The sequence below is a fragment of the Arachis ipaensis genome, chromosome B10 (assembly GCF_000816755.2).
Source record: "Arachis ipaensis cultivar K30076 chromosome B10, Araip1.1, whole genome shotgun sequence".
Lineage (NCBI taxonomy): Eukaryota > Viridiplantae > Streptophyta > Magnoliopsida > Fabales > Fabaceae > Arachis > Arachis ipaensis.
In genome coordinates, this window is record NC_029794.2 from 16254198 (window position 1) to 16267496 (window position 13299).

The following is a 13299-nucleotide window of genomic DNA, read 5'->3' on the forward strand; positions in this document are numbered from 1 at the left end:
TACAATCACTAGAAGAAATTTCTCCTCGCATTCTTTCAAAGTTATTTAAAATATATATAAAAGGGAACATATTTCACAGCAAAGAAACAAGAATTGGTGACTGTGTGGAGCAATCATTTTCATGTGCTAAGGAATGGTGTTGTAAATAACTCATGTTGTTGATGGCTATGCCAGAGATGACATAGGAGTTGTTATGTATTTATTGTTCTTGGCTTAGTATTACTTTGCTCCACTTGTGTGTTGAGCTCTTACTTTCAAAAAAAATATAAAAGGGAACATTTTCTGTTAATGCAGGCATGCAGCTTCCAAAATACTAGTTCAATGTGTTAATGAGACTAATATATTGCTCTTAGACTCAATCAAACATAATCATGACCCACACACCTAAAAACCTGACAAAATTATATAATAAATCCAAAGATCACTACAAAGTTTAATATTTTCAAAGAGTACTACCAATAAAAAAAATGGACATAACTAATTGATTTAGTAATAAGAGAATTTGAAGTAGAATTTCAATACCAGCTGCAGCACCATGAGATTGATGAAAATCTTTGTTTCTTCGCAAAGGTAGAGAACCATCATTGATTTCATCATTGAACTCCTTCACTTCTTCTATGACTTTAGAAGGAAAACCAGGATCATCAGCTTTATTAATATCATGCTCTCCATCAAAAGAAGCATCACTCATCCAAAACCTTACCGAACATTTCGAAACCATGTCAAGCAATTCCGAAAACGTAAACTCAGCCTTCAATTTCTCATCCACCAACTTCCCATTCTTATCATTCAACTCAGTAGTGGTATCCAAATTATTCTTCTTTTCAGCCTCTAACTCAGCCACTTTCTTCCTTAATTCGTCAACAGCGTTGCCATCAACCTCATATTTCTTCTTCAACTCCAACAACTTAAGATTCTCGCACTCTAACACTTTGTTCTTCTTCCTCAAATTCTCAATGGTTTCCTTGTCTAACCCACTTTCCTTCACTCCCTTAAACAACGTCTCATAAAGCCTCTGTACCTTCTCACACTCTTGCTCTTTCTTCTTCAATTTATCCTCAGCATCAATCCTTGCTAGACTCTGAAGCTGAAACTTCTCTTCAAGTTCACCAGCCTTGGTTTTAAGTTTTTTCTCTCTTTCTACCAAAACGTCTTCAACTCTGTCATAATCCTCTTTTTGCCACTTAACTCGAAGAATTTCAATGAGCTCAGGAACGCTCATCGTCTCCAAGCTTTTGTTACTGGTTGATGAGAGAATGGGGGGTGACCCAGGTTCAGTTTTTGGTTGAATTGACATGACAAGGGCAAAAGATTCGAACTTTGAAGAAAAAGGGAGGTGGAGTTCGAAAAGTTATTGCCTTTTCTTTGTCTGAAGCTGAGAAAATCGGAGCAATGTCACTCCGAACGAGGAGCAGATAGTGAAGTTGTTAGGGTTCTGCACCTCGAAACTTGAAAGGGCAGTGTATGAAAATTGATGTTTGATTGTTGGTAAATTTTAGGATAAAAAACCTATACGAGCCAAGTGGGGTTAAAAATTATCCAAATCAGCCAAATGCAATTTTGATTCATGAATACGCCAAAGACTAAATATATGTAATTGGAATCAATATGATTCGAATTTGATTTTAACGTAGTTCGAATTGATTTAATTCGAATTACTCCCAAGTAACAAACCTAAGTAATTCGAATTAATATGCATCGATTTAATGAAGCATAGTTCGAATTGAATCAATTCGAATTACTAGCATCAGCTGCATAAATGAGGAGTTCAAATTTACTTGATTCGAATTACTATTGTTTGCTAACTAAGGCTAATTCGAATTGATATGATTCGAATTATATATATATAGTGCGAATGAAGTTGATTCGAATTACTATGAAGCAGAGCTCTATATATATGATGTGAACGTGAGTTGCTCTTATTAGAGGGATCAGATGGCTAGTGAGGATAGTTTTCTAGTGTTGGTTCACCACAGAGGATCGATTAAGAGAAAAACTCGATCCGGTGTGAAGTTCACCGATAAGGATCCTCTCTGTATTATCGTGAGGCCTACCACGAGCTATGATGACCTTGTTAGCTCTGTACTGCTGAAGCTTGGTCTGGATGGTCTGAAAAGGGTTAAGAAGTTTTTCTATCGCATTCCAACGACGGTGCTCCAAGATACCGTGAAGTATGACTGTTTCACGATCGGGAGCGATGAGGACTTGCAGGTCATGTATCATTGTCGCTGGCAGTTTCCCGAGGTGAGGACACCAGAGCTGTTGGCAAAGTTGGTTGATGTGGTATCCAGCTCGGGGGTTCGAACCGGAATACGCACACTTTAGCCACGGTGGCCGGTTCTAGTTTGAGACCTGCCGTTGTTTCTTCGTCTGTCCCTGCGTACGAGCCACCGACCCAGCCTGTCGCCTCCCCTTCGTTCGCTGTTGACCTCAGGGGCAATGTCGGCGACGAGGTTGGTACAGGGGAACATCTTCCGACCTCATTACATTGTGCTACACCGGCTGGTGTTGGAGACGGATTGTTTGATGATCCAGATGACGCTGATGTCGAGCCGGATCTGATTGCCGATGACAGTGGCGATGACCTCAGAGCGAGTGACCCGAGAGGGGCCGCTGGTGGATCTAGTTCTGGCACACAACAGTACCCACCCCATTTTTCATCATTGGACCGGGATGCCATGAGGCAGGATGGGCTTCCTGGGCAAGCCGCTGGATTTGGCGCTAGAGATGCAGACGAATCTGCTGGTATGACAGAGTTCCAGGTTGGTCAGTAGTTCCAGGATAAAGATGAGGCCCTGTTGAGTGTGAAGACTTACAGCATCCGCCGAGGGGTACAGTACAAGGTAATTGAGTCAGACTATCGCCGGTATGTAGGAAAGTGTTCTGAGTTTGGAAATGGGTGCACATGGTTGATTCGGTTGAGTCTCCGGCAGCGCAAGGGCACCTGGGAAGTGAAACGGTACAACGGACCGCATACGTGTCTCGCCACCTCTATCTCCAGCGACCATAGGAGTTTGGATTATCATGTCATATCGACATTCATTATGCCAATGGTGAGGGCTGATGCATCCGTCAACATCAAGGTGCTCCAAAATGCCACGGCCGTCCACTTTGGATTCAGGCCGACGTACAGGAGGGTTTGGATGGCGAAGCAGAAGGCTGTTGCCATCATCTATGGTGACTGGAATGAGTCGTACAACGAGCTCCCTAGGTGGGTGTTAGGAGTCCAGTTGACCATGCCTGGATCAGTAGCAGTCCTTCGGACATGCCCTGTTCGAGTTGGGGGACAGCTCGACGAGTCTCAAGCTTATTTTCACAGGCTGTTCTGGACGTTCCCACCTTGTATCGAGGCATTCCGTCATTGTAAGCCGTTGGTGAGTATTGACGGCACCCATCTATATGGCAAGTATGGGGGAACGTTGCTTGTCGCAATTGCACAGGACGGGAACTCCAACATACTGCCCGTGGCATTTGCACTTGTCGAGGGTGAGAATGCTGAGTCGTGGTCCTTCTTTCTCTCTCACCTCTGTCAGCACGTGACACCGCAGCCAGGTCTGTTAGTTATTTCGGACAGGCATAACAGCATCAAGGCCGCACTTGAGTCTCCTGATGGGGGATGGCTACCTATGGCTGCATACCGTGCATTCTGCATTCGACACGTAGCAGCTAATTTCGCCCTCACCTTCAAGGGCAAAGATGCTCGTAGGCTTCTTGTGAACGCCGCATATGCCAAGACCGAAGTGGAGTTCGATTACTGGTTTGACATTCTGCGCTCTGAGAACCCGGCTATGTGTGAGTGGGCAGACAGGATTGAGTATTCGTTGTGGACACAGTATTGTGACGAGGGGTGCAGATTCGGGCACATGACGACCAATATCTCTAAGTGTATCCTGATTGTATCCTGACCACCTGCATAGGAAATTAAACATAGTATTGCATTCATGAATGATTCTAAAAGGAATAAAGTTGCATGCGAAGTTGAAAATACATAAAATAAGGATAAATAGTACAATAAGATAGTGGTACCTCGAGCAAAGGGGCCAGCTAAACGCATCATACCCAGCAGGCCTAAAACTAGGAAACCGCCAAAAGATCCAAGACTGAAGTAACTGTAACGGCCCAGCTAACTTCACGACATGTCGATTGGTTACTCGGCACATGCACCGATACAACCATGCTAGTGCCGCGGACCCCAGCTATAGCCACCCATCTCCTCAAGCCGAGCCACAAACGGTAACCATCTGATGTGAATACGATTTCCAGACTTGTCGGCAAACAGCTGGGTGCCCAACAACATCATGATATAGGCACGGGCAAAGCGCCTGACTGTCTCCTCATCTGCCCCCTCGGGGCACTCTCCAAAGGTCTCCTGGAACCAGGTGCAGTTCACTGCGAACTTCTGTATCTGGTTCGCGGGGGGTAAATCACCGAGCAACTCATGGAACCACTGCCACACTGGCCTGCCACCCTCTATGTATACGTGGAAGTCTGTCAGGCAACCACTGACGTAACGGCCATCTACTGGCAACCCCAGCTGATAAGCGACGTCCTGAAGTGTGATGGTGCACTCTCCGAACGGCATGTGGAACGTGTGCGTCTCCGGACGCCACCGCTCCACGAAGGCACTCACAAGGGGCTCGTCCAATCTGAACCATCTGTCGTTCAGTCTCGAAAGATGGTATAATCCGGCCATCTGCAAGTACGGAACGTACCTCTCATCTAGTCGCATCCCCTGCTGCTGTCGCATGCTCGATATGCAACGCCGGGGCTGGGCATTACATTGACCACATAAATATTTCGAATTACAGTACCACTAACAAATAAAATTCACGACGTAAACGATTAACATATACCACTGGCAATAACAGATATAGTCAAACACTAACAGAATTTCTTACGAAAATCGCAAACATAGACCTCTTTTGGAAAATACATGCACAAAATAATGGTGGTAAACCACTGGCAAAACCATATACTAAAACCGCATGCAGAAAATCACTAACATAATCCACATGCAAATCCACTAAAGAAAATCACATGCAAAACCACTCAATTAACCACCTCCAATGCCACCACCCCAAACCGCTAACATAAACCGCTAAGAAAGAACAACCCTAAACCGCTAACATAAACCACCAAAAAAACCGAAAACAAAACCACTAGAAGAAATCGCATGCAATACCACTAGCCCAACCCACTAACATAAACAGCCAATAAAACCGCATGCAAATCAGCTAAAATAAACCACTATCAATACCGCTATCAAAAATCACTGACATAAACCAATATCATAAACCACTATCAAAATCAAAAACCACTAACCTCATCGTTGATCACCCCGGCGATATGAGCAACTCCATTCAGTCGATACAGCCTTCCCGGATCGTCCCCCATCGCCTGACTTTGCCGCTCCACTCTTCCTCAGACCGATTCTGGGTCGTTTTCTCTCGGATTTAGTGGGGTGTGAGAATGGAAAAGTGATTCGAATGACCTTGATTCGAACTCCTTATATAGGCTACTCCTTTGTAATTCGAATTTTATCGTTTCGAATTACTAATAGTTTCGAACATTGAGTAATTCGAATCAAGTTGATTCGAACTACCTTAAAGGCTCAATTCCCTGCTAATTCGAATTGATTCGATTCGAATTATATGTTTATAATTCGTTACATATCGATTCGAATTACGTGTTGCGAATTGCTTCGAGTAATTCGAATTAAATCAATTCGAACTACGTTGAAATCAAATTCGAATCATATTGATTCAAATTACATATATTTGGTCTTTGACGTATTCATGAATCGAAATTGCATTTGACTGATTTGGGTAATTTTAAATCCCCTTGGCTCATATAGGTTTTTTAGCCTAAATTTTATGGTGTATATAATTTGATGCTTAATTTTTATCTAATTTATTTTTTATAGTAATTTTTAAATATTTAATAATTATTTATTTTTATATTTTTAATTTTTTTGGTAAGTTAAGCAAACACTTTTAGGCATCATAGTAATTACCTTAATTGTTTGAGACGAAAGACATTTCGGTAATTAAATGCAAGGAGGGTAGAGTTGGAACTACAATGCAAAATGAAGTAGTATAACTGTATAAGAAAATTGAGAAAATTTTTTATATACACTATGTTATAAGAGATAAAAAAAAGAAGAAGAATGATTAAAGAAAAAAAAAAAGAAGAAGAAGAATAAAAAATGAATTGTTGTTAAACAATAGATATTAGATAATAGAATCTCTCAAAAATTGAATGAGTTTTTATTGTTAGAATTTAGATTGAAAAAAAAATGAAAAGATGGGATGGTCAATGATAATACTAAAAAAATTTATACTCTCTAATCTCTATAACGTGTCGTGGCTTTTTTCCTCTAGATATGTTCAATATTTGTAACTAACTAGGATTAGATTAAGCTCCTAACTTAATACATAGTTATAGAAATAGGTTATCACTATAATAAAATGAAATGAGATATGATTATATATACTCTAGTAAAATTTACGTTCAAAATTTTGATTCTACTTAATCAATTTTAAATACCGAAAGCGTTTCAAATAATATTATTTTTTATACCAGTTATCAATATAGTCGGTTACAGACTTACAGCATCTCTATACTTATTCCATTCTAATAAAGTCACGAAAAACAACTTTACGATAAAGACGTCTACGTGGTAAAATCTAAACCATACATTTTAAAGTCATTTTTTTACTTAAAACCATAACTTTTTATAAAGAAAAGCATCACCTAATGGAAAAAAGTAAATTAGAATATTTAAGAGAAGAAATAATTAAATTATCAAAATTAATAGATCAAAAACTAATGATTTTAACTAATGTTAACTGTAATGATACCGAATTCTTAAAATCAATACAAAATGATTTTTCTCAAAATCTTTATTTTACTATAAATTTTATTGAAGAACTTCAAAAACTTGAAAAAACTTATATTTCACACGGAATTTCTAAAAAATGTTATCATGAAAATGATTCCCCACATCTTTATCATACTTTTAACCCACAATTAAATTTTATAGTAGATATGCTTGAAGAAATATTAGTATCCATAAAATTTCAAAGAAATAAGGAAAAAGAGAATCCCAAAGAAGAAAAATTTCAAAATATAATCAACATAACAGAATTAAAAGTAAAACCACCATTGAAATTATGAATATTGAAGAAAAATTAGAAGAAATTATAATACTTTTTAAACAATTAAAAATGGCTCAAGAAAATAATATTATGGAATAGGGATTTCAAATAGAAGAAGAATTAGTAAATTTTGAAAATATAGAAAATGAAGAACACATCCTAGATTATTCAAGTGACGAAGAACCAGCAATTCCAATACAAGTAAAAAATAAAGCTGGAACATCTAAGGATAATCAATCTCAATTTAAATGGGAAACAGGTTTTGATAATTATGCTTTTAAAAAAGGGTTTATAAATAAAGATTCAAAATATACAAAAATATCATCAAAATACGTTCCTAAAATCCAGGAAATGGAAGGAGAAAGAATGCTCAATTTAGACTGTAAAAAGAATAAAAAAGAAATTTTCGAGAACTGGTTGAATTCCTTCTTATTAGAAGCCTTTACTAATCCAAAACTTAGTGAATTGTTTGGAAGAGATATTTGGAATTACATAGGGTTTCATACTAAAGGAACTGTAAGAGATTATATGACATCAATAGAAAACCAAATAATAGAAGAATTAGCAACAAAAACAACAGCCTATGATAAGATATTACATATAATGATGATTCTATATAAAGAATTTTTTGGAAAAAATATTATAGATCATAGACAAGAAGTCTATAATAAAGAATATCAAGAAGCAAAAAACCATTTAGCTAATATTCAGATATATGATTTATGTAATGTGGAGTCTTATACATGTGAATATAGAATATATTATTATAAATTAAAAGAAGAAGATAAAGACCATTATCTTAGTATGGATATAACAAAACTTCCATATCCTGCTAATGAATTTATAATGGGAAGATTTATAAGAGAAATAAATAGAGGGACAATTGAAAATAATTTTGGTGGAGCAACCTCTGTAATAAGAGAGGAAATAAAAGAACGTTGTATGCAAGAAGCGACTCAAAAAAGATTTACAAATATAATTAGAATTTGCTGTCAGGATAATGAAGAGATACCCCAAAAATATGGTTTTAATAAAAATTTTCAAAGAAAAAGAAAATATCAATTTAGAAAAAGAAAATACTATCCAAACTGGAGAAAAAAGAGGTATTTTAGAAAAAGAAATAACAATAAAAACAAAAGACAAAAAAATGACTATTGCCCAAATAAAAAAGAAAATTGTAAGTGTTGGTACTGCAATAAATCAAAAATCAAAACGTATAAAAATACCGACTACTACTATAGATAAGATCTTAAAATTTAAAATATTTTCCATATTAGAAACATGTTATTTAAATTTATACTTTCAGATAAATATTCCAAAAAATAATCTTGAAATAAAGATAGAAGAACTTTTGGATGAAATTTGTGCTGAAAATCTTTTAGATATTAAAAATACAAATAAAGAATTAGTAAGCATTAAATTAAAAGATCCTACAAAAGAGATAAATGTTCCAAATAAAATTCCTTATTCCGCAAGAGATAGAGAAGAGTTCTCATTAGAATGTAAAGATCTTTTTCCAAAAGGAATTATAAGATTAAGTAAAAGTTCTCATGCGGCTCCAGCCTTTTATGTCGAAAACAATAATGAAATTAAAAGGGGAAAACGAAGGATGGTAATTAATTATAAAAAGATGAATGAAGCAACTATTGGTGATGCTCATAAACTTCCAAGAAAAGATTCTATTTTAGAAAAAATCAAAGGAACAACTTGGTTTTTATCTCTTGCTGCAAAATAAGGATGTTGGAAGAAAAAGATAGTATGCAAATTCAAAGAGTCAAAGAATTATGTGAAAAACTTCTAGAACTTTATATTCCAGAAGAAAACGACTACTTAATAGTAGAAACAGATGCTTCAGACATAACCTGGTCAGAATGTCTAAAAGCTAAGAAAGCTATAAGAAGTTTGGAACAAGAAAAAGAATCACTAGATTCTAAATATTCCCCAAAGGAATTACTTTGCAGGTATATTTCAGGGACTTTCACTCCAACAGAACAGAGATATACTACTCATGAAAAGGAAACTCTAGCAGCAATTAAATCTCTTAAAAAATAAAAAATTGATTTACTACCCAGAGAATTTACATTAAGGACAGATTCAAGTTACCTAACAGGTTTCATACGATATAATTTAAAAGTTGATTATAATCATGGACGATTGGTAAGATGGAAATTATTTTTATTACAATATCCAATAAAAATTGAATATATTAAGGGTGACAAAAATGTTATTGCAGATACATTAATAAGAGAATGGAGTTCGTCTACAACGCATTAGATCAAGAAATTCAAAAATATGAGCAAGAGCTCGAAAAATGCAAGCATTGTCAGCAAATAAGAACACAGATCCAATCTCTCAAGAAGGACATTCAAGCAATGAAATCAACACAACAACCGAAACCATCGGAGTTCAGCCAGCTAAGCATGGTGGACAAGTCAGGTGAAGAAAAAATTTCAGAAAATATAACAATTGCTGAAATTATTAAAAAATTCACCCAGGATAAAAAATATTATGTAATTTATAATGGCCCAATGAAAGGAGTATATGATGCCTGGGAAAAAGCAGCACCATTCACACATCAATCAAGGGTAATTCATAAAGGAGGATTTTTAACACTGGAAGAGGCAAAAGAATCCTTTAGGGAATATAAAGCTCTTCATCCAGAGCAAACCCTAAAAAGAGCAGATAAAGCTCCAATTCAAACCCAGAGAACAGGAATAATAAGAAACATTCCTACAAGGGCTGAAATCAAGAAAAAGAAAAGGGTCTGTAAATCAAATCTCAGAGAAACCCTTAATATAGTCCTGAATTAGACTGAAGAAAAAAGGGCAATTTTGGGATATTATCCTATTGCCAAAGAACAGCTAACAAAGCTGGTTATCTTTTCAGATGCTTCTCCATCTGACACTTATCAGTTCTTCCAGTATGGATTAATTGATACAATTTTAATTTTTAATGATCTAAAAATTATTAGTGAGTTTCCTGCAGGATTTGTTGATACAGTAAAGAGATTTAAAAATATGATTGACAATGTAAATCCAAGGGATGTATCCCTAAAATTTACAAACAGTCAACCTATTTTTAATGAAGAAGAAGAATGCTTGGTTCTAGCACACCAAGTAATATTCATGTCCGTCTTTCCAGAAAATTTTCAACCAATTGATCAAATTCAAGATCTAACAATTTACAGTCATGAAGGAAGGCTAGCCAGCACATTAGCAAGGGTCTTTGAAAGAACTCAAAAAATAACAAAGGAATCTCACACAAGGATTAATTATAAAAGTAGAAATACTCTGCTCGTGTCCAGCAAAAGAAATGAAATTGAAGAAAGAGAGATGAGACTCTTAGTAGAATTTGAATCAGCATTCTACAACTTATCTGGACTTTTAGAAAAACTCTCTGAAGGGATAAAGAAGAATCTCTGCTATTTGATAAAAGATAGAGAAGACCACAAGTGCCAGCTATGTGCCTCAGAAATATCTGAAGAAAGCAATAATGAAACAGAATCAACCCACATGGTAAAAGAAGAGGACAATACATCTGAAGCCCACATGATAAAAGAAGAGGACAGTGCATCTGAAGCATCCCTCAACATTATTGCATAATGACGTAAGCGCTTAGGTCATAAAGCACCAATAATGTAGCTGGTGCAAGATAACAAACAATAACGTAAGCAATGACGTCATAAGAAGGGTAAGGATGGGAATTGTCCATTAGACCCAACTATTATAAATAGGTTGTTTAGGCAATTGAAGAAGGCATCAGAAAATAGAAAGCAGAAGGCTAAGAGTACTCATATGCTAGGAGAGCAAGGAGGAAGCTGTCGAGGCGATTCTATAGTCTGACAAAGAATTCTCTTAGGGAAAAATAGTTTTAAACTCCCCTCTGGAGTTAGTATCTACAATCTCCCCTCTGGAGATAGAAACATCTATTGTAAAATATACTAAATAAAGGAAGTTTTTCTCCAGAAAGGTACATCTTCATCCTAGTCTTTTAGTTATGAATTATTTAGAAAGTTTAGAATTAACGGAAGAATCTGATTATTATAGATTAACTGCTTTATTAGATAATGAAAAACAGGCTGTTTTAAAAACAGAATTAAATCTCAAATCAAATGAAAATTTTAATAAACAAAGTCTTTTAAAAGAAGTTTTTAATAGAAAAAATATAATATACTATAGAAAAATTCAACTTGAAGCCCCTATAAAGATAAAATCTGCCAATGGAGAACTTGAAATAGCTTTGATAAATGATGAAGAATTGAGTAAACAGATTGAAAAAATTAATGATCAACAAAAAAGATCTAAAATTGGATGGATTCATATTAGTACCATACAAGTCTTAATCAAATCTACATATATGAAAGGAATTAATTCACCAATAAGTTTAGCAATCTGTGACAAAAGAATTACTGATAACCCAATAGATCAAATAATTGGAATTGTTCATGGAAATTTGGCAAACGTAAATGTAAAATTTAATGCCCATCTTGGATATGCTAAACCTTTATCAACTGAAAATCTTGGAAGATCTATAAGTTTGGCTTATAAATTTCACAGAAAAAATTTAATGGAACAAAATGATGAACCATTTTCAATTACATATGCAATAAATTATGCTTTAACAAATAGCCATCATAGTATAATATTTAAAAACAGAGAAAGAATTTATGTCGATGAATTATTTCAGAAAATTGTAAAAATAGAAATACCAAAATATAAAGCTATTGAAAACCCAGTTTTATTACTAAAAGAACCATCAGGGAAATTGGTTTCATCGAATTTTCAAATAAGAGAATCTAAAATTAATAGCCCTTTAAGTTTATCTAAGTTAAAAATTAAAGAAGAAAATTCTGAAATAAAAGAATTAACAAAAAAAGTCAAAAAATTAAATGAAACCCTAAATACTAAATTATGACAATAAATAAAGAAGAAATATATGTAACATATCAAGACAAGAAACAAGAGCTTTTTGAAAGAGAAAATCGTTTGAATTATTTACAATTTTCTGAAATAAATCAAAGAGCATTTGAAGCTCTAAAAATAATCTATGACAAGTTAAAAAGAGAAGTTGAAGAGCTAGAAAAATTAATAGAGTCTCTAGAAAATAGTGATGAATCGATGATAGAGTTTGCAGAAATTCTAAAATAAATAATAAAGCATAAAAAGATTGAAAAACCAGAAAATAAAATAAAAAGAAAAAGGGCGAAAAAATTAAAAAGTAAAATAGAGGAGTATAAAAGGGAATTAAATAATCTTCAGATCGAAATTGATGATCTTATAATAAAAAGGATAGAAATAAGAATAAATATAAACAAGTTGGAATTAAACTTAAAAAATTTATAAATGCCTGGAAAACCATATTATGGCTTAAAAGAATTAAAGTTGTTGAAAGAAAAAATGGAGAATGAAGTTGAAAAATTAGAAATATATTTAGAAACAAGAGAAAGTGTAGAAATAAAAGAAGTTTTTGAGGATTTGAGAAATTATATTAAAGAAAAAGACAAACAGATAAAAGATTTTATATACAATAATCCATGCAAAAATGAATATCATAATTATGATAGAAATTAAAACAGAATTAAAAAACTATAAACATGAAATCAGAATTATAAATATACATCAAAGACTAGTAATAAATGATCATATAACAAATACAAGAGAAATAGTAGAAATGGTCAATACTTTAGATTATGAAGTTGCAAATTATTTTTATCAAAATCCTTTAAATAAAACACCACCAATTGAATCTATACAAATTATAAACTTATTCGAAGCAAAATATGAAGAGTTAATAGAAATTTCGAAAAGAAAATTAATGGAAAAATCGAATTTGAAAAATTGGTATCAGAGCCAAGTTAACGATTAAGGGTAACACTTTCTCTTTAAGCAACACTTTTAGTGATACGCTTTTAAATCAATAACAACCACAAAATGAAAAACGTCTTTACAAAAAGTTGAAACTGACAACTTTATCAGAGTAGCCACCTTCTAATAATTCGGCAACAGATAACAATTTAGAAGACAACACGTTATTATAATGATGTATTTTCTTTTAACTACTTGAATTTTATCCCATATTAAATTTTATTGGAAGAGATTTTAACTAGACACCTCTGCCACCTTCAATTCCAAAGGTTCTCTAT

At 34.5% G+C, this 13299-nt stretch overlaps 1 protein-coding gene across 5 annotated transcripts in view; it reads right to left on the reverse strand.

Moving 5' to 3' along the window:
* LOC107624294 overlaps window positions 1-13299 on the reverse strand; it is a 30099-nt gene that overhangs the window by 3087 nt on the left and 13713 nt on the right. For 3 of the 5 annotated variants that reach the window (XR_002356113.1, XM_021113967.1, XM_016326786.2), the window contains exon 1: window positions 523-1483. Coding sequence is in view for 4 of the 5 variants with exons in the window: in XM_021113967.1 (XP_020969626.1) it covers window positions 523-1297 (775 nt within the window). In the remaining variant the exon portion in view is untranslated. Of the gene's footprint in view, window positions 1-522; window positions 1484-13299 lie in introns of those variants that run through there. The other 2 variants (XM_016326788.2, XM_021113968.1) reach the window with 2 other exon arrangements.